This window comes from Capricornis sumatraensis, chromosome 12 (genome assembly GCF_032405125.1).
Source record: "Capricornis sumatraensis isolate serow.1 chromosome 12, serow.2, whole genome shotgun sequence".
NCBI lineage: Eukaryota > Metazoa > Chordata > Mammalia > Artiodactyla > Bovidae > Capricornis > Capricornis sumatraensis.
In genome coordinates, this window is record NC_091080.1 from 30,277,045 (window position 1) to 30,298,716 (window position 21,672).

Genomic DNA, 21,672 nt, shown 5'->3' on the forward strand with positions numbered 1-21,672 from the left:
AGATAGATTCTAGGGCCCCGACTCTGCTGTTTGGAAGGAAATTCCTGCATTGAAGGGATTCACGCAGATGAGTGCAGTCCTCACCCCTTCTACTGGTCCTTTTTTTGGGAACTCTGAGGAAAGGGAGATTTTCATCTAGTTGGGCATGGCTCTCCTGACTCCTCACGGCTGAAAGTATGCTGCTGTTGTGGGCCCTGGCCTTCCTCCCGGGGGCCTCCCCTCTAGGGTGTGCAGACCCCCGTCTTGTCCCTCGGTGTGGGAGGCTGCAACCCCTTGACAGGCCAACTCAGTTAATCTGACCGAGCCATTTGGGTTTGAGTGGCTTAGGAGTGATGGAGGACTCAATGAGAGGCTTTGGAGCAGTTAAGATAAATGATTTGCCCTTTTGTATTTATTGGTCTAAGTTCAGTGAGGATTACAGAGTTGGGAAACAAGCATTTGTGTGTAATAGCTACGAGCTTTCCTTGGAGTAACTGTGTATAGACTGTGTATGTATGTTTATGTTCATATTAGGAACATTTCTCAGAACTATTAGTCTTTTGAGTGTGTGTGTGTGTGTGTGAAAACTTACAAATGAAAAACAGATTTGTCTTAACAGGGGAAGGAGCCATTTACTTGATCAACATGTGTCTACCGCAGCTGTTTGAAATAAAAGTTTTCAAGGAAAAAAACCATTCTTGGTTTATAAATGAATCAGTTCAATCAGGTAAGTGACTAGTGTATATATTTCCATTAACTAAACACATACGCTGACATTGCCATCCTTCACGCATGAAGTCTTGAGACAGTCTGCCTGGCTCGGAGTCCAGTCCATAATTGTTTTTTTTGTTGTTGTTGCTGGCATCAGAGTAGGGTTTAATCAAGGAGAAAGGAAAGATGGTTTGAACAAGTTTAGATCAACAACTTTGTGTCTTAGGTGTCAGGAAATTTTTAGCTATTAATAACAACTCTGATTTTTTTTCTCCTAAAACACTGTCACACCCTGAGTCAGAAGTAAGATGACTTTTGTACTATGGAGTACACACTGTGTTGACTAAAACTCTTTGCTCTTCTTTTAGCTCCTTTTGCGAGTCTTCAAATTTTTTAACATCTTGTTTCCATTGTAAATGGATACTGCTATAGCTTCTATCAATAAAGTAGAATAGAATAGAACAAAGATATTTTTGAATGCTTTGTCATACAAATTACCATTGCAAGCCCCCACCTCCCCTATCCTCTGGGCTTCCCTTGTGGCTCAGCTGGTAAAGAATCCACCTGCAATGTGGGAGACCTGGGTTCAGTCCCTGGTTTGGGAAGATCCCAGGAGAAAGGAAAGGCTACCCATTTCAGTATTCTGGCCTGGAGAATTCCATGGACTGTATAGTCCAGGGGGTCACAAAGAGTCAGGCAAGACTGAATGACTCTCACTTTCACCCTACACCCCAACACACACACCCAACACCCAGTTTCTCTCCATTTTCCTTTGTTTTGGGTCATCGTGGACTCTGAAGGAGACAGGATACCAAATGTAGCCCTGCCAGTTCTGAGGTGCCAGGGGTGGGGTGGAGGGGTATCCTGGGGTGGTTGAGGCCATCTCAGTTCCCGCTGTTCCTTTGTCTTGTTTCTGTTGCTTCCTAAGCCCCTGCCTTCTGTCGAGTGTCTAAGCCGCCACCTAGCACTAAGGTTGAAAGACCTCTTGACCTTTCTTGTAAGGCATCCAGAAGAAGGGTTTATTGCTGGTGGTGAATTTCATATACCTGTGTGCATGAGAACATTTGAAGTGGTTTTCAGTTGCCAAAAGGCAATGGTAGACTGTGGTAGGTGCCAAGTATACTTTCCTTTTTATTGTTCCCTTTTATTTTTCATTTGCTAGTACATAAGAGTTCCAACTTCTAGTGTAGTGTACTTGCCTTTGGGTTTAGCTGCATAGACACAGTAATATCCAGATGAAACTGGAAAACATTCAGAGGCAGTGACCAGCTCTTCTGAACTGTCTGAGTTGGTACCTGCTTTTTTTTTTAATAGACTTTTTTTTTTTTGTTTGTTTAGTTTTTGGTTCTCAGCAAAGGTGCCTGTTTTTTTTTCATAGTCTTCTTTTTAAACATAACCTTGAAGAAGGAGCTGTTTTTAAGAATGGCCACTAGGATATTGTTTTCAGGTTGAGAAACCTGTTTCTAATTTCTGAATATAGTAGATGTCTCATATGTAAACTGGGCTTAGAGTTTCTGATAGATTTGTTTTCATAAACTTCCTTCTACTTTAAAAAAAAAAATCATTAAGTAGGGTCATCATATAAAATTATGCGCTTAATTTTTTCTTAAACATACTATGAAATGTATTCACGTATATAACTTAGGGTTAGAATTTCTTGGCTGTATAGTTGGGTTGCACTGTTAGAGAATAAAAATCAGTACCTGTTTCCTGAAACCAAATTGGTAAGTATGGAGATAAATGAATTGCTTATTGCTCTTCTGTGTCACTTCCATGGAAGGATTCTGGGATGTTTGGAGGGGATGTGATAGACTAAAGAAAAGTAAGGTCCAGGAGGCCTAGTTAGTTTGATTTGCCTGTTTTCCTTTCAGCCTGGTGAGCATCACTCATCTGACTGCAGAGATCCCAGTTTCCTATGCTCAGTCTTGTTAGACACCTACCCACCTGCATTTTTCCTTTGGGGGATGGTTAGGATCTGGGGTGGGTAACAACCTCTGAGCTTTGAGTCATTGACCGCGAGCCCAGAACACATAGAAGGAGCCATGTACAGAGGGAATAAAACCACTTTCCCATGGCTTCATCCTCAAAAGCACAGGAAAGTACATTTGACTGCAGCTCTGTAGATGGACTTACAGTGGTTTCCTAATATTTGCCTGGTTCACATTCTGTCCTCTCTCCCCCCAACCCTGCTATTTTTGGGGGGTGAGGGAAGAATGGGAGGTGGGGAGAGGAGGACCTCTGTTAAAAATGATTTCTGAAGAAGAAATGGAAAGTTGAAGATCCAGTTGAGTGTCTTGGCTCCCCTCTCTGCACCAGGATTTGAAGCTCTTTGGAGTAGAACCTCAGGGACCACATTCTGCCCTTGAGAGATTCTTGGGCCTGAATAGGGGGAGCTTTTGAATTTGGAGTTTCACATATATTTTTCAGTGGATGGTTTCCACATTAGGATTAAGATGAAATGACTCAGTTGTCTTTCCAGAACATTGAATTCTCTTTTTAATCTATAGGAGGTCTTCTTCACTTTGCCACACCTGTGGACCCTCTGTTTCTGCTTCTCCACTACCTTATAAAGGCCGATAAAGAGGTGAGTTTCCCAGGTTGAGATATTGACAGTGGGGAAATAGAATAGCTTTTTTTGTTGTTTAACTTCCTCTCTGTCCTTACAGTGGTCCCAGTGTAGATCCCCCACAGTTGAGATGTAACTTGGTTGGTGTTGTACACCTGCATCGTGTGTGCCAGTGTGGATTGGAGCACTGGTCGGCAGGCCTGAGACACTGCACCGTGACCTCTGGACTGGTTCACCAGAGACTTCTGAGAACCGCCTACCCCTCTGTGTTTCCTCCCTTCCTTGTTTGACACAGTCTAACAATGAAAACCTCATTCGTTTTGAAATACAGTGCAGATGTTAAGACCTCAATCCTTAAGAGCAGAAAGTAGATTTATTGTCTTTCATTTTCTTTGTGAGAGACTGTGAAATAGGTACACTGGAGTGTGTGTCCAGCAAAAAGCTCATTAATGGGGAAGCTATAGCCGAGACTTAAGAAATCCCAGACAGTAAAATTTACCTTTGTAATATAAAGACAGAGTTTATTAATAGTAATAGTTCCAAACAGAGGTTGTGAAATACTTTGGTCCTAGGATACCGTTACACTTAACAATTATTAAGGATCCCAAGGAGCTTTTTGTTCCTGTGTGTTTTATCTATCAATATCGACTACATTGGGCTTCCCAGGGGCCTCAGATGGTAAAGAATCCACGCGCAGTGCTGGAGACCCAGGTTCAATCCCTGGGTCAGGAAGACCCGCTGGAAAAGGATTAGCAACCCACTACAATATTCTTGCCTGGAGAATTCCATGGACAGAGCACTCTGGTGGGCTATAGTTTATGGGGTCACGAAGAGTCAGACACAACTGAGTGATTAACAGTACAGTTTCATTGACTACATCAGAAATTAAAACTGAGAAATTTAAAAATAGTCTTATTTATTTATTTTGAAAATAAAAATCATAAGCCCATATGGAAAATATTGTCTCACTGAATTTTTCAGGTCTTCCAAATGTCCACAGAACACATGCACGCATGCACACACACACACCTTTGTTAATTTAATATTACTGGAGGAACGGAAGAGCCTCCTGATGAAAGTGAAACAGGAGAGTGAAAAAACTGGCTTAAAACTCAACATTCAAAAAAAAAACCTAAGATCATGGCAACTGTTCCCATCACTTCATGGCAAATAGGTGGGGAAACAGTGGAAACAGTGACAGACTATTTTTTTGGGCTCCAAAATCACTGCAGATGGTGACTGCAGCCATGAAATTAAAAGATGCTTGCTCCTTGGAAAAAAAAACTTTGACCAACCTAGACAGCGTATTAAAAAGCAGAGACACTACTTTGCTGACAAAGGTCCATCTAGTCAAAGCTATGGTTTTTCCAGTAGTCATGTATGGATGTAAGAGTTGGACTATAAAGAAAGCAGGGCACTGAAGAATTGATGCATTTGAACTGTGATGTTGGAGAAGACTCTTGAGAGTCCCTTGGACTGCAAGGAGATCCAACCAGTCAATCCTAAATTAAATCAGTCCTGAATATTCATTGGAAGGACTGATGTTGAAGCTGAAGCTCCAATCCTTTGGCCACCTGATGCGAAGAACTGACTCATTGGAAAAGACCCTGATGCTGGGAAAGATTGAAGGCAGGAGGAGAAGGGGATGACAGGATGAGATGGTTGGATGGCAACACCAACTCAATGGACATGAGTTTGAGTGAGCTCCAGGAGTTGGTGATGGACAGGGAAGCCTGGTGTCCTCCAGTCCATGGGGCCACAAAGAGTCGGGCACGACTGAGCAACTGAACTGAACTGAACTGAGTGATCTCTTTAGAAAACTCTTTGAATGCTGGGAAGCATGTCATAGAGACAGATACAAATTTTCTGCAATTCTAATTTTTGTTTAAAGTTCAAATTTTTTCATTGGCTACAATACTGTCAGTCTTTCCCTTTAAGTGACAGTTTCACTGCATTGATGTTCTGTCAGATACTCAAGTCTGAATAACCATAGTCCATAGTGATGTTTTCAGGTGAAAATCTGAGTAAAGGGTAGCTAGTTCTGCTCACAACTCAGATAGTTACACAGTGCATTTCCTTGAGCCTCAGCAACAGCAGAAGTGCTTTAGCCACGCTTCACTTTCATCACACAGAACATTGAACCGACTTGCACTCAGGGTCAAAATTTAAATAAAAATAATTGTTTTGCTGCTTGGTCCAGGAAATCCTTAAGTAAACTGACGTTTTTATAACTGCTTGTCCATGCAGTGAAGAACACAGTGACCACTGGGCAGTTCGCCGGCACCATCGTGACTGGTGCTGAAAAGCCAGCAGTTTTCCCCAGCTTTGCACTGGAGTCGTCAGTGCAGATGTTAGCACAGTGAAAATGCAGACAACATGATCGCATTATTATGAAAGTAGTTTGAAGTTTGTGGACCCCCTGCAAGGGTACTGGGGCTTCCCAGGGGCCACCAACCACAGCTTGAAAACCTTCGGAATAACAACATCGAGGAATAGTGTTATTTAAACACTTAGCCACATCTTGTTTTTGCACTCGACATGTTTCCCAATAGTTTAAGAGCTGATGGGTTCTCATTGAGTGCTTAGGCCCATTTTCCAAAACTCCTGTTTTGTATTTATATCAATTTAATTTGCGATAAACACTGAATAATGAAACTGACTTAAAATTCGAAATTGTGCTTTCTCCTCATGTACCTTGTTTTCTCATATTCTCCCCCTGTCCTGAATCTTTACTCTGTTTTCTAGTGTGGTTTAGTGAAGTTTTGTTCCTTAGTTTAATCATGTTTCCCCTTATCTGGAAGCTGCTGTGATAACCAGTATAATTAGGGCATGAGAGCAGTGAGGCTACTAAGCCATGTATATCTGAGGAGCAGAAATGGTTCTAGTCACCCCCAGGAAGGCCCTGGAAGTGTTCAGGGAAGAAGATGGCAACTCCAGGGGCCTTCCACTCCTGGTGTTTTCTAGGGTATACCAGCAAGGAGGAAGCCACCGACCAGCCTCAGTACCTGAGCTGATGCAAGGCCTTCCCCCCATTTAGGGCGACTGTTCCCCTGTTTCCCATTAAGAACCTGACTTGACTGGTGAATTAATCCTCACCTTGGCCCTCTGGGAGGCTCTGGGGGTGCTATGACTGGCTCAGGTTGGCAGATGTAGAATGAAGCTCGTGGTGGTGGTTGGCTTTCATTGTAAACTGTTTTGCTGTCTCTTCTCAAATACTTTAAGTGCCCCTTGAAATAGCCCATGAGGCACTCAGATATTCCTCCCCTATATTTTAGATATGATCTTTCTCTATTTAATTAAGAAAAATAGCACTGAGCAACTAACATTTTCACTTGGGACTTCCCTGGTGGCTCAGACGGTAAAGAAACTGCCTGCAGTGCAAGAGATTCAGGTTCGATCCCTGGGTCAGGAAGATTCCCCTGGAGAAGGAAATGGCAACCCACTCTAATATTCTTGCCTGGAGAATTCTGTGGACAGAGGAGCCCGGTGGGTGACAGTCACAGGGGTCACAAAGAGTCGGACACAATTAAGTGAACAGCACTTTGACTTTCATTCACTTTTGAAATGGTGACCTATTTTTTTTTAAATATACAATTTATTTTACGATCAGTAAAAAATAATTCTTCTGTCTAGCTCTCCCAGCTGTTACTGACTTTATGTTCAAACAAACTTCTTATTTCAGAACCTTTTTGTGTATACATGGTAAAGAAAAGGAGAATGAAACAGTAGTTTATTATGAAATGATTCTGTCATGACTGCATAGTTCATTACATATAAGTAAATCATTGTTTTAAAGTAGTTAAATATTTAACACTTCGGGTGATCACAGAAGAAAATAGACTAAGCTAGGAATCTGAAGACAGTGAGACTTGGGAAGCCTGTGGATTATTCTTACTATCTAGGAAAAAGAGAATATTTAAACTGAAGCCTTTCTTGCCACTTGTCAATGGATCCCCAGTGCTTTCAAGAGCTTTCTAAAGGGAGCTGAGAGTCAGTTCTGGAGCTTGTCCCCATAGAGGGAGTTCTTGGGGGGAACAAATGGCTTGGAACTTAGTTTAAAGTTCCAGCTATGAAATTATATATCTTTTTCTCTCTTTTTTTAAAAATAATGTATGAGTCTGTTGACTGGAGTGCTTGCCTCCTGACTGACTTACAGTCTTTTCAGGGGAAGTTTCAGCCCCTGGATCAAGTTGTGATGGATGACATGTTCCCGGATTGCATCTTGTTGCTGAAACTTCCTGAACTTGAGAAGTTACTTCGACACGTGACAGAGGAGAAAGGTATAGCATGTGGCCTGTGAAGTCAGGCTGATGGCTGCTGGGGAAGCTAGCCGGTCACAGCAGCTGGAAGGCCCGCGGAATGTGATGCTTATTCCTGTGGGTTATAGCAAGGGTTCTGGTTCAGATTCCCTTCCATTTGTCGGTATTCTTCCTCTACTGCACTGCTTGTTCCGTCTGCGAAGTTTGGACCAGTGAAATATGGTGGCCTGTGTCCTGCAGGGCCAGGGTTCATGAGGCTCGGGCTTTAGTTCCGTTCTTTGAACGAGGCTGTGACTTTGCCTAAGTCCCTCAACTGCTTTTTGCCTTGGGTTTCCATGTGTAAAACTTGCATAAAATCTTTGCCTTTATTGATTCAGGAAACATTTACTGAGCACCTACTAAGACACATATATGAAGCGCTAGAGCCAGGCTCTAGGGATAGTCATAAGTAAAATACTGGCCTTCATCTTACTTTGCTTTGACTCTGATGGAGACAAATGACAAGTTAGGGGAACAGCAGTAGAGTGTAAGGGAAGTGAAAACTGGGTTTTGCAGGGATGCACTGTATAGAAGTTTATGATATATCTGCTTTGAAAATGAAAATACATGGTCAGGTGAAGCAATTTTTTGATTGAAAAATTTAAAAATAATGGAAAACTCAGAGTAAAAAACTACAAATACTGTTTGTCCCCAACCCTAATAATCAACCACTCTTAATATTTTGTTATATTTGCTTTAAATCTCAGGGAAATAATTTCTTTAGGAAAAACCTGGTAATCTGATTGCAGGATCTGATGGCCTACAAGAAAAATTAAAAATGTATTTGCTACATAGTTTTGAGTAAATCATTCAAACTTTTCAGCATCCATAATGTGCCAGATGAAGGGTTTGAAGGGTTAAGAGTACTCCTCATATTCTACTATACATTATAATTAGTCCCCTTCAAAATTGTTCTAAGTCATAAAATGAAGCTTTCCTTCTCTTAGCTTTAGAGTGTTGAGATCTCTGATGACCAGCATATGAACATTGTTTAGGTATTACAATTTAATAGTTTCTACCACAAAGAGGTACTTCAGGAATTAAATGAAATAATACAAGTAAATCAGTGCCCAGAGAGTGCTGGGTGCACAGTAAATGTTAGTATCATTAAGGCTTCTAACTAGAGAGTTTTAATTCTTTCCTAATGTTTAAGTACTGCTGCTGCTGCTGCTAAGTCGCTTCAGTCGTGTCTGACTCTGTGCGACCCCGTAGACAGCAGCCCACCAGGCTCCCCCGTCCCTGGGATTCTCCAGGCAAGAACACTGCTTCCCAGGTGGCTCAGATGGTAAATAATCTGTCTGTAGTTTAGGAGATCTGGGTTCCATCCCTGGGTTGGGCATATCTGTTAGAGAAGGACATGGCAACTCATTCCAGTGTTCTTGCCTGGAGAATTCCATGTACAGAGGAGCTTGGCAGGCTACAGTCCATGGGATGACAAAGAGTCTGACACAACTGAGCAACTGAGCATGCACGCTCACATATAGTAAATAACCAGTACACACTTGTTTGATGGTCCATTGATTAATATATAGTCAAGTAGTTTGAGTAGGAGAATGAGGATAATCAGACAATAATAAAAATGTCTGAAAATGAAGGTGTTAGTGTCCCGGTTGTGTCCAACTTGCCTGGTGGCTCAGACAGTAAAGAATCTGCCTAAAATGCAGGAAACCTGAGTTCAGTCCCTGAGTTGGGAAGATCCCCTGGAGGAGGGAATAGTCTACTCCAGTATTCTTGCCTGGAGAATTCTGCCAACAGAAGAGCATGGTGAGCAACAGTCATGAGATGCAAAAAGTCAGACATGAACTGAGCAACTAACACTTAAGCCTGCTAGGTTTATGAGAACCTTCACCCCTTGCCTTCTCCCCACTGGATAAACCCAGCCCCAGTTGCTTGTATCCTGAATGGTGATGGTGGTGGCTTTAGTTAGTGCTGTTCACTTTATTAGTGAAGGAAATGATGTGTCTCTGCTAGCTCTGGGGCTCAACATGTTTCTTGCCAAAAAAGCTCCCATTCAGTGGAGAGTTGACAGGGGAAAGGACTAATAACGGGTTATGAACTTCGTCTTGAGTGTAATGCTCTGTTTCATATTGCAAGCAAAGGCTGCTCTGCATTGTCAGATAGGATTAACAGGAAGAGCCAGGAAAACTTACCTGATTAAAATAACCCAAGCACCGTTGCCAAGTTTCTATTCCCAGAAGGCAAGAGGAAAAAAAAAGAGACCATATGAGTTTCTCAGTTGTGGAAAACATTCAGAAAGTAGATGTGAAAATGTGCTCCAGGCAGTTTGTTCAACAATACATCAGGGAAATTCAAGTTTGAGAACCGATTACCCAATTGCTGAACATGTTATTTGATTGTGGACTCCTTTTTATTCCATCTTTATTTCGTAAACCCAGTCTTTCCAGATGTTCAAGACCAGTTTTACAGGCACCGGACATATTAGGGAAAGAAACCTTTCCAGCATATGTACGTGTTATCTAACTCACAAACTCTTGCAAATATTAAGTTTAGGATACAATAGAATAGAAGGAGAAGATAATAAGAAGAGGTGGCAAGAATACACAGAAGAACTATACAAAAAAGATGTTCATGACCTAGATAACCATGATGGTGTGATCACTCACCTAGAGCCAGACATCTTGGAATGCAAGGTCAAGTGAGCCTTAGGAAACATCACTACGAACAAAGCTAGTGGAGGTGATGGAATTCCAACTGAGCTATTTCAAATCCTAAAAGATGATGCTATGAAAGTGCTGCACTCAATATGCCAGCAAATATGGGAAACTCAGCAGTGGCCACAGGACTGGGAAAGGTCAGTTTTCATTCCAATCCCAAAGAAAGGCAATGCCAAAGAATGCTCAAACTACTGCACAATTGCATTCATCTCACGTGCCAGCAAAGTAATGCTCAAAATTCTCCAAGCCAAGCTTCAACAGTATGTGAACCGTGAACTTCCAGATGTTCAAGCTGGTTTTAGAAAGGGCAGCGGAACCAGAGATCAAATTGCCAACATCTGTTGAATCATCGAAAAAGCAAGAGAGTTCCAGAAATACATCTGCTTTATTGACTACACCAAAGCCTTTGACTGTGTGGATCAGAATAAACTGTGGAAAATTCTGAAAGAGTTGGGAATACCAGACCACTTGACCTGCCTCCTGAGAAATCTGTATGCAGGTCAAGAAGCAACAGTTAGAACTGGACCACAGACTGGTTCAAAATCGGGAAAGGAGTACATCAAGGCTGCATATTGTCACCCTGCTTATTTAACTTATATACAGAGTACATCATGCGAAATGCCTGGCTGGATAAAGTACAAGATGGAATCAAGATTGCTGGGAGAAATATCCATAACCTCAGATATGCTGATGACACCATTCTTGAAGAAGAACTAAAGAGCCTCTTGATGAACGTGACAGAGGAGAGTGAAAAAGTGTCTCAGAAAACTAAGATCATGGCATCCAGTGCAATCACTTCATGGCAAATAGATGGGGAAAACAGTGGAAACAGTGACAGACTTTATTTTCTTGGGCTCCAAAATCACTGCAGATGGTGACTGCAGCCATGAAATTAAAAGACCCTTGCTCCTTGGAAGGAAAGCTGTGATCAACCTAGAGAGCATATTAAAAAGCAGAGACATTACTTTGCCAACAAGTGTCTGTCTAGTCAAAGCTATGGTTTTTCCAGAAGTCATGTATGGATGTGAGTGTTGGACTGTAAAGAAAGCTGAGTGCCAAAGAATTGATGCTTTTGAACTGTGGTGTTGAAGAAGACTCTTGAGAGTCCCTTGGACTGCAAGGAGATACACCAGTCCATCCTAAAGGGAATCAGTCCTGAATACTCATTGAAGGGACTGATGCTGAAGCTGAAGCTCCAATACTTTGGTCACCTGATGCAAAGAACTGACTCATTGAAAAAGACCTTGATGCTGGGAAAGATTGAAGGCAGGAGGAGAAGGGGATGACAGAGGATGAGATGGTTGGATGGCATCACTAACTTGATGGACATGAGTTTGAATAAACTCCGGGAGTTGGTGATGGACAGGGAGGCCTGGCGTGCTTCAGTCCACGGGGTCCCAAAGAGTCAGACGTGACTGAAGGACTGAACTGAACTGACAGAACATGCTGTGGTAATTTTCATAATCGTGGATAATCTGTGGCCTTCATGAATATTTTAAACCACTTTGCTTATCAAAATAGGTAAATTTTAAAATTAAGTGGTAGTTTATGTACTTCGTCCTTGTATAGCATTCTGGGGTATTCAGGTTGGATATTTCTTAATGATCATCTTGTCCAGGGAATGTTTAATTCAAAATAAATTTGCAGTTTAAAAACTTAGGAAAAAAAAAAACTCTAGCCCCACCTGGCTTCATTAAGTGAATTCTACGATACTTGAAGGAAAAAATAATACTCAAAAGAAATAATGATACCTAGATTATTTTAGAAATTAAATGAGAAAGGCATATTTCCCAACTAATTTTATGAAATCAGAGTGGCTAAAAGAAAACTATAATTTAGTATTCTTTATGATCATAGACTGAAAAATACTTTAAAAATATAGCAAATTAACTGTGTAAAAAGGACAGTATGTTAAAACCAAGTGAGGTTTATCATAGGAGTGCAGAGTTGGTTGAACATTAGAAAATCAATCAGTATGATTCACCATATTTATGCATAACAAAAGAAAAACTGTATGATCATCTCAATAGATGTAGAAAAAACCCTTAACAAAATTCAGTCATTATATAAATTCTCAGCAGATTAGAGATAGAAAGGAACCTCCTCATTCTTTTAAAGGACATCCATGATAAACCTAAGCTAATATCATACTTCACTGTGAAAGACTGAACGCACTTTTTCCCCAAGATTGGGACAAGATAAGGATGTCAGTCCTCTCCTGTCTACTCACCAACGTGGTGGACGTCCTATCAGTTTTGATAAGAACAAAATTAAAGGTATATAGCTTAGAAAGTAGTAGTGAATTGTCTTTTTGCATCAGCAATAAGGGTCATGTATATAAAAAGCTCAAAAGAATTTACCAAAAAAAAAAAAATCACTAGAACCAATAAACAAGTTCCCAGGATATAAGGTCAATATACAGAAATCAATTCTGTTTCTGTATATTAGCAGTGAACAATTGGACAGTGGAATAAAAGCATGCCATTTGTAATATTAAAAAATCATGAGGTTGTAGGGATAAAGGTAGCATAATATATGCAAGACCAGTACACTGAACAGTGTAAAACATTGCAAAGAAAAATTAAAGAATTAAATAAATAGAGAGATATACCATGTTCATGAGTTGGAAGACTCAGTATTGTTAAGATGACCATCTTCTCCAAAGTCATCTCTAGATTTAATGCAATGCCTCTCAGGGTTGTTGTGGGTTTTTTTGTGGTTTTTTTTTTTTTTTTTTGTAAAAATTGATAAGCTGATTCTAGAATTTATAAAACTGTGCAGAGAATCTGTAGTAGTCAAAACAATTTTGAAAAAGAAGAACAAGTTGGAAAACTTATACAACCTGATTTCAAGACTTACTGTAAAACTACAACAGACAAGAAAGTATGGCATTGGTACAAGGATAAAGAGATAGTTACATGGAACCAAACAGAATAGAAATGGACCAACATTTATGTAGCCAGTTGTTTTTTTCAGTGGTGTCAAGACAATTCAATGGGAGAAAAGATAATCTTTTCAACATATGACCTGGAAAAATTGGATATCCATGTGAAAAACAACATTGACTCTTACCTCAGAATCATACACAAAAATTAACTTGAAATGGATTAATAACTTAAATGCAAAAAATGAAAACTACTGAATTTCTAGAAAAAGCCATAGAAGAAAACCTTTGTGACCTTGAGGACAGGCAAAGATTTCATAGCACACAAAAGCCACTAACCATTAAAAAAATTGTAGATTACATTTCAGTAAAATTAATATCTTCTCTTTTCTGAAAGATACCATTAAGAAAAAAAAAAGACAAACTACAGTTGAAAGAAAATAGTTACATAACAAAAATCTGATAGTGTATGTGTGTATATATGTGTGTGTGTATCCCAAGTGTATAAAGACCTCTTAACACACTGATAAAATGATATCCTGGCTTCCCAGGTGACTCTAGTGGCAAAGAACCTACCTGCCAGTGCAGGAGATGTGAGAGACATGGGTTTGATCCCCAGGTTGGGAAGATCCCCTGGAGGAGGGCATGGCAACCCACTCCAGTATTCTTGCCTGGAGAATCCCATGGACAGAGGAGCCTGACAGTCTGCAGTCCATAAGGTCACAATGAACACCAAATCCATGGCTTCTCATTCACCATCCAGGTTGAGAAGGAATCCAGTGCTCCTGTTTACCAATTCAGTGACTTTGGACAATTTATTTTAAATTCACTCAAACCTAGTTTTTAAAGGTGGAGACAAATAGTAGTTTCCACCTGAGATTCATTCTGAGCATTCAGTGAGAAAACGTGTGAAGAACTTAGCGCAGGCTTGAAGATGTGATGTTATTATCACTAATGAGCTATTTCATTTTTTCTTAAATAACATGAAGGACTTGCCGTGTGCCAGATGTTGTGCATCCCCTCATTTGATCGGTGACTGGGGGTATAGGAGCCCCAGCAGTACCGCTCAGAGCCTGGTCTCCTCTTCTGAACCAGCATTTCTAGAGGGAAGGGGGCTGCAAGGGGCTCAGACAGTGAGCAAGAGGAAGGAAAGCTGTGGCAGGTTGTAGATCATCCTTTCACGAAATTTGGAGGCAGAGGAAAGAGACGAGCGAGCGGCAGAGTCAAGGTGGGATTCTTGGATGGGAGCCTCTAGGGAGATTGTCTCAGGCAACGGTCGGAAGGTCTGAGAGTCAGCAGCACACGTGTTCTGAGTGGTGGCCGTGTGCGCTTAGAAGAGGCCCTCCTTTTGTAAAGAAATACTGCATCAGCTCCAGGGAGGCTGAGTCTAGCCTCACCTGCCTTGGTTCCCCAGCAGGCCATTTGCAGCCCCTCCTTTTCATTATTCCAGTAGCACGTCCTGCGGACATGGGTGCAGAGGGCCAGCCCTGACTCTGTCCGCCTCCTAGTTAGTGCCCGCAGTGTTGACCACCACAGGCTGAGATGGGGAGGACACAGCAAGAGCTGGCTGAGGCCAGCCCCTCCCCGTACACACCGTCTCACTGAAACTCCAGCAGTTTAACCGTCTGCAGAAAACCACCCCTGCGTAAGCAGTTTCCGTTTCCCACCATGATTACGGAGGAAAGTGAAAGCGTCATTACAGAGGAAAGAAAAAGGCGAGCTTGCATCTGGCCTTAGGAATCCCAGTGGTCCTGAAGCTAACTCCTGTGTGGAGGCGGGAGGGAAGAGCTGCCCTTGCTGATGGCACAGAAAGCAAGAAACCCCGTGAACGAGGTGTTACCGAGGAAATAACGGCTTAATGTCATATACCATATATATGCTATACGTGACATTAAGCCGTTAGATTACATAAAGCTAGCTGGATTGTGAGAAGAGGAAGTATAATTTATAGGAGATGAAACTTTTATCCCCATAAAGGGCCAAATTGAACCTATCATAAATCGAAATTCCCCTGAAATAGCTATGGCTATATTGGTAATACATTAAAAGATAAATCTTTTCTTCTTTCTCCACCAGTCCCACCAGAACAGTTCTAAGTAGTTAACACAATTCTTTTCCTGAATGTATGCAATGAACTTCTTAGGCACCTGCATTTAGCTTCCGTTTTCTTGGGATTTCCATTTTTATTTTAGAAAAGAAATCTTTCATTGAAAACATTGGGGTGATCTTGAAATTATTCAGAAAAATGAAGATGGCTTAGTGTGTTAAGTTGCTGAGTTTTTAAAATGACCTTTTCAGACAATAACTAGATTTACTGTGGTGACCATTTCAGAGTATGTGTAAATATCAAATCACTATACCTGAAACCAATACAGTATTGTATGTTAATTATATTCAGTTAAAAAGTTACCTTTCCTCCAGATTTATCGGTACAGTTGTTTTCAGTTTTATTAAGAAATAATTGACATACGTCACTGTGTAGGTTTATATTGTACAGAATGATAGTTTGATTTACATATATTTTGAAATGACTATCACAGTAGATTTAGTTAACATCCACCATCTCATATAGATACAATGAAGAGAAAAAAGTTTCTCCTTGTGATGAGAACTATTTGTATAATTTGATAATTTTCTTTAATTCTCACTCATTTAATGTGAGTGAGAACCTGAGGTGTCCCAGTTCTGTTTAGGAATTTTTTTTTTTTCCAGTGTCTGAAGAATGCTCTCAGGGTTATTAATTGAGTTTTTTAAGAATATAAAGTGTTACTTATTTTTTGGCTGCACCTTGCAACTTGTGGAATCTTAACTTCCCCAACCGGGGATTGAACCAGGGCCCTCACAATGAAAGCACGGAGTCCTCATCACTGGACCACCAGGGAATTCCTTGAAATTTTTAAACTGTTATCTTGTATATGAAATAGCCTTTTGAGTTTATTTTTTGCTTAACCTACTGCACTGTCTTTTTTTTCTTTTAATTTAATGCAGAAGTAGACAAGAAGAAGTATTACAAGTACAGCAAAGAGAAGACATTAAAATGGCTAGAAAAAAAGGTACAGTACCTCTCAGTGCCTTGTGGCAGAAAGAGTTTAATGTTCCTTTTTAAAAATGTTTAGAGAGAAGGTAGTAAGCCTGACCCCAAAAACCATCTTGAAAGTCCACCTACAAGAGAGAAGCTATACAAAAATCTCCCAAGTGCAAGAAGAATCTGACTTTCCACTTTTCCTAACTCAGGTAGCTCTGGACTTAGCTTGATGTGCTTGCTCCCATTTCCCCGTGATGCTCACCACTGAATAAAGAAGTCCTTGCTAGTTGCTGGTATAGACTTGAGTCTTCCAAGCCAGGTAATAGCAGGGCCACGTGTACTCTCTGTCAGTCCTGCAGCCATCTCAAAGGTGACATTGCTCACACACGACCTGCAGGGGAGCAGGCAGACGGGGTTCGGGTTTAGCGTCTAGATGCTGAAGACGGGTCTTATTCCAGGCAAGCCCTACTCAATATAAGATCCCTTGCAGTGTTTTTCCAATCAATTTAGTGGATCACAACCAGTATTTCTCTTGGAATGGAATGGAATAGAATGGGCTAGGATAGACTAGGATGAATTAAAAGGAAAGTTGGATTGAGAGTTTGGGATTACCAGATGCAAAGTGGTATATATAGAATGGGTAAACAGTGAGGTCCCACTGTATAGCACAGGAAACTATATTCAATATCCTTTGAAAAACCATAATGGAAAAGAATTTGCAAAAGAAAAAACTGAGATTGTTGCATATAATCAAATATATATCCTTATATTGTTTTTAAAAAAGCGCAAGATAAGGGCAAGTGTTAAGTATGACTCTGTAACATATTTATATATGTTTTGGCCTATTTGGTTGCTGAGTATTTCTTACTGTGCATACAGTGAAGAAACAAAAAAGCCCCTGGTCTAAGGATATCGCTTACTTTCGCAGTGATAAAGAATCTCAGCAGACTAGATCTGTGGATGACAAAGGTTTTGCAAGTTTTGTGGATATCAGTTCTAGCAGTGATTCCGAAGACTCTCTTCTGTCTTGTACATGAAAACGATTTTTGTCACGTCGTGTTAATGGGCACATTGGGAGTCTGGGAACAGGAAAGGAACCTTGCGGTATTAATCAGGCTCCTTTGTGCGAAGTAGGGAAAAGGTTTAAAAAGTGCATGTGTTTCACTCTTCATTTGCATCATCAGTAGTCTTTGCATTTGTGGGATTCTGTATAGATGAAGCATGAGAAGTGCTGAGCAGAAACTGGGCATTTAGCTTTTGCTCTTAGCAAATGATAATGACATGAAATAGAGAAGTGAAGTTTATATTTATTGTGTTTCCTTTCTTAAATTCCTTTCTTAAATTTATAAACTTCCTAAAGTGAGAAATTTATATTATTTATTCTCCTTAGAAAGTCATAAAATACAAGTGTTGTGCCATCTTCTGTCCTAAGGGCCTAACATCCATTAACTCATTTAGTCCTCACAGCAGTCCTGTGAGATCGGCGCTATCTTTCTTTCCCTTTCACAGGTGGAGGCACAGAGAGGTTCAGTAAGCAGTCTGTGGTCACAGAGCAAACCCAAGCAGCCTGCCTCCAGAATCAGTGCTCTCGCACGGTGTAGGCCTTAGGCAGTCCCCGTACTGAGCTCAGCCTGCAGTGTAGTCACCACCCCTCACCTATCTCCAAATATGAAGCCATCTCTTATCTTTTGAAGATATATCTAGATCTGGACTACTTCTTCCTGGACCTTAAATGGATTGAAATCATGGGTTTAGAAAGTCTGGAAAGTCAGGGTGTCTAAAGTTAGTTGAAAATATCCTGATATTCCCCCTTTGGTTATTTCGTAGGTTAATCAGACTATGGCAGCATTAAAAACCAGTAAGGTAAATGTCAGTGCCCGGGTACAGTCTGCTTCATTTTTCGCTGGTGGCCAGGTTTCCAGTGACAAGGACGGTAAGTGAATCATTTTTTGTTTTGTTTTGTCTGGAGTGAGTCGCCAATGTGTAAATGCCCATCTTAGGATTTAAAAACCTTAATGTCTCAGAAACTTCACATTCTTGCCGATGTGTTCACTTAGATCTCATGGCAGGTGTGCATTTTATTTCAAAACCAAGTAGTACTTCTGCTATAGATCACTTCTATCACTAATTGATACTTAAGTCATTCATTCACAAAATCTATATCTTGCACTAATAGTAATAACAACCCTTGCTATCATTTATTGAGGGTGTGTTGTGTGCCATGCCATTTACTAAGTTGCCAGCATGCACATACTTGCTCATCTGAGCCCCCCTCCAAGTTTCACTTTACAGCGAGTTTCGAGGCGGTGTGCAGAGTCACACAGCTAGTAAATGGCAGAGCTGAACTACTGATGGAGCTCGCCTGGCACTTAAGCCCACACTCGTAACCTTTTTGTTGCACTGTTATTGGGGGCGAGGATTTCCAGAGCTGTATCTGTTTGCATCTTACTCTCCAGAAGCGTAAGTCCTACTGCAGGTCTCAATATTTTGATTTTGATGAAAATTTATTCACTGGACAATTAATTCTTTAAGACACATTCTTTTGCCTTTCTCATTGTAGTGTCCTCTTACCTTTATATGTGTAGTTGAATAACAACAGCTATCTGATACAATTTACTTTCTGAAATGGTAGGACAGTAACTATCCTGACTTTAAACTCTTAATTCAGTGTTCCCCTGTTCTAAATATACGACTCCAAAACATCTGAGTTTCGTCATTTAAAAAACAAGTACCAAGCAGCCTGTTGGTGATTGGCTATGATGCAGGCAGGCTTTAATGCAGAAACCCACCTCACAGTGCCTTGCACACCCAGATGGTGGCTGGCTCCTGCCATTCTGGGAGTGGGGCACTGCCCTTGCCATCTGAGTTAACTAGCTGTCAGTGTCTCTGATAGGCTCTAACGGAAGGAGAGGGAGACTGAGTCAAATGGCTGGCTGGCCAGATAGATGGATAGATCATGGATGATGGATGGGTGGATAAAACCATGGATTTTCAGTAAAGCAGGAGAAGAGATGTTAGTGGTTATTTAGACAGATGTTCTCATCTTAAAAATGAAAACCTGTGTTCTCCGAGAAATAGATCACTTACTCAGGGTCACCCATCCTAGCTAGCAGACCAGGTCGTCTACTCTGAGTCTGGTGTTTTTACCAAACCAGTATCTAAATCTAAGGGTCTGGGCTTTGCTGTATTGCCATTTAGTGTTCTAGCCATAAAGTAAGCTTTATACTCTTTACATTCTTGCCTTTTTTAGACCTTTAGCTTGATATGTGCCAGAGGAAGCAAACAGATATGTTGGCTTTCTTATTTGCTGTATGACTCAGGAAACTCAAACAGGGGCCCTGTATCAATCTAGAGGGGTGGGGTGGGGCGGGAGATCGGAGGGAGGTTCAACAAGAAGGGGATATATGTATACCTATGGCTGGTTCATGTTCAGGTTTGATGGAAAACAGCAAAAGTCTGTAAAGCAATTATCCTTCAATAAAAAAATTAATTTTTTTAAAAAAGAAGGGTCCAGTGATAACTTTCAGTTCTGAATGTTGGCAGTGAAAGTCTCTTACTAAACACTTTGAGATCAGGTCATCCAGGCAGCAGTCCCTTTCTAACTGTTGATAATACTGAGGCAGATTGTTATCCTGATGTCAAATGTAGAAAAGGGAAAAAAGATGGAAATGAATATCCCAGCAGCAAGCCTGGGATAATGCTTTTGGTAGTTTATATCCCCTTGTGATTATCCCATCTATTGAGTTTGATTATCCCCTAGTATTCTACAAAAAAAAATACTGAATTGAGGAAGAGGGCTTTAAAACAGATTTTCTCTTTTGTAACTGTATTTAATTGATACCAGAGCTTCATTTTAACACTGAAAATCCAGATGCTGTAGACGTCATGATTATACACTCTGCTGAGTTTTGTTTTTTACATTTTTAAGGCGTTTTACTAGTTTGGGATTCCCTGGTGGCTCAGACGGTAAAGCGTCTTCCTGCAGTGTGGGAAACCTGAGTTCAGTCCCTGGGTTGGGAAGATCCCCTGGAGAAGGCAATGGCAACCCACTCCATTACTGTTGCCTGGAAAATCCCACTGACAGAGGAGCCTGGTAGGCTACAGTCCATGTAGTTACAAAAAGATGGACATGACTGAGCAACTTCACCCCATTAGTTTGGGGTTATATGTAACATTCAGCAAGTGCTTAATAGAGACACATTATATATTATTTCTCTTAAATGAGCATACTCATTACTGTTCAGTAATTAGATTTATTTTATATTGAAACCAACCTAGAAAAGATGGCTGTTTCATATTGTTACATCTGATGTTTCAACTTTATTTGTATTCAAGGGCCTCAACTAAGAGAAGAACCCTGAATTTGTATCTGTTATTTAGTGGGCCTCTATTGTATTACACTTTATTATCTCATCATATCTTCAGTGTCATTGTATATGATATCTCATACCTCATATCCCCCCACCACTCTGACAGATAGATATGAGCATCCCCATTTCACACACACACAAAAGAAGCTTAAGTGACTCTCCAAACCTAGATAGTGCCAGAATTTGAACTCCAGTCAGTTTGACTGTGAAGCAACCATAATTATTACTAAATTTTTTTCTCCATTCTGTTTCTTTCAGAGGATTATGTTTGTTATGCCCATGGTCTGATATCTGATTACATCCCTAAACAATTAAGTGATGACTTATCTAAATATTTAAAGTAAGTATGGTCCATCATTAGTTGTAATTAAGCATAATTGTGCTTGGTTGCCTAGAGATAGGGTTTCATTATGGCTTATATAAGGTTTCCCAGATGACTCAAGTGGTAAAGAATCTGCCTGCCAGTGCAGGAGCCACAGGAGACGTGGGTTCCGTGCCTGGGAAGATCCCCTGGAGGAGGAAATAGCAGCCCAGTGCAGTGTTCTCGCCTGGAGAATCCCATGGACAGAGGAGCCTGGCGGGCTACAGTCCATGGGATCTCAAAGAATCAGACACGTCTGAGCGCACAAGCAAGTATGGCTTGTCATGTCACTTTTTCTGATAAGAGGTTATTCTTGAGTTGCGTCGCAGACTCTATGGTTTGGAGGCGATTTTTAATGGACAGTTTTTTGATTGGAACAAATTAATTTAATGGATACGGGTTTCAAGAACCCCTGAGTATTACAATTAGAATTAAGGGTTGTTAAAATGTTAGAGGATAAATTGTGTTAAAATTTTATCCCCAGCCAGACTTAACTAATTTGGTTGATGGGATGCAAAGAGTAGATGGCAGAGTAAAATATTTTTGAAAGTTACATTTAAAGATTGTGTACCATTTTTGTTATTTTATTATTATAATCATTAGCTGTTCCCTAGGTATTTTTATTATGCCCAGCACTTGAAACTCTACTTGAGGCTGAAAAAGATGTGTTTATTTTCTATATTTTAGCAACTACTGTTAAAATTTCATATATGTGATGATCTAATAGCTTTTCCTGATTCTTAGAATAATTTTCTCCTCTGATACATGGGAATAAAATGACTTTTTAATAGCTATAGTTGCAT

At 40.5% G+C, this 21,672-nt stretch overlaps 1 protein-coding gene across 3 annotated transcripts in view; it reads left to right on the forward strand.

Annotated features, from left to right (window-relative positions):
• RNASEH2B (ribonuclease H2 subunit B) overlaps positions 1–21,672 on the forward strand; it is a 67,505-nt gene that overhangs the window by 30,827 nt on the left and 15,006 nt on the right. Inside the window, exons 3-8 of one of the 3 annotated variants that reach the window (XM_068984535.1) lie at positions 599–706; positions 3,198–3,274; positions 7,413–7,536; positions 16,102–16,166; positions 17,966–18,071; positions 20,767–20,848. In XM_068984535.1, the coding sequence (XP_068840636.1) occupies positions 599–706; positions 3,198–3,274; positions 7,413–7,536; positions 16,102–16,166; positions 17,966–18,071; positions 20,767–20,848 (562 nt within the window). Of the gene's footprint in view, positions 1–584; positions 707–3,197; positions 3,275–7,412; positions 7,537–16,101; positions 16,167–17,965; positions 18,072–20,766; positions 20,849–21,672 lie in introns of all 3 variants that reach the window. The other 2 variants (XM_068984533.1, XM_068984534.1) reach the window with 2 other exon arrangements.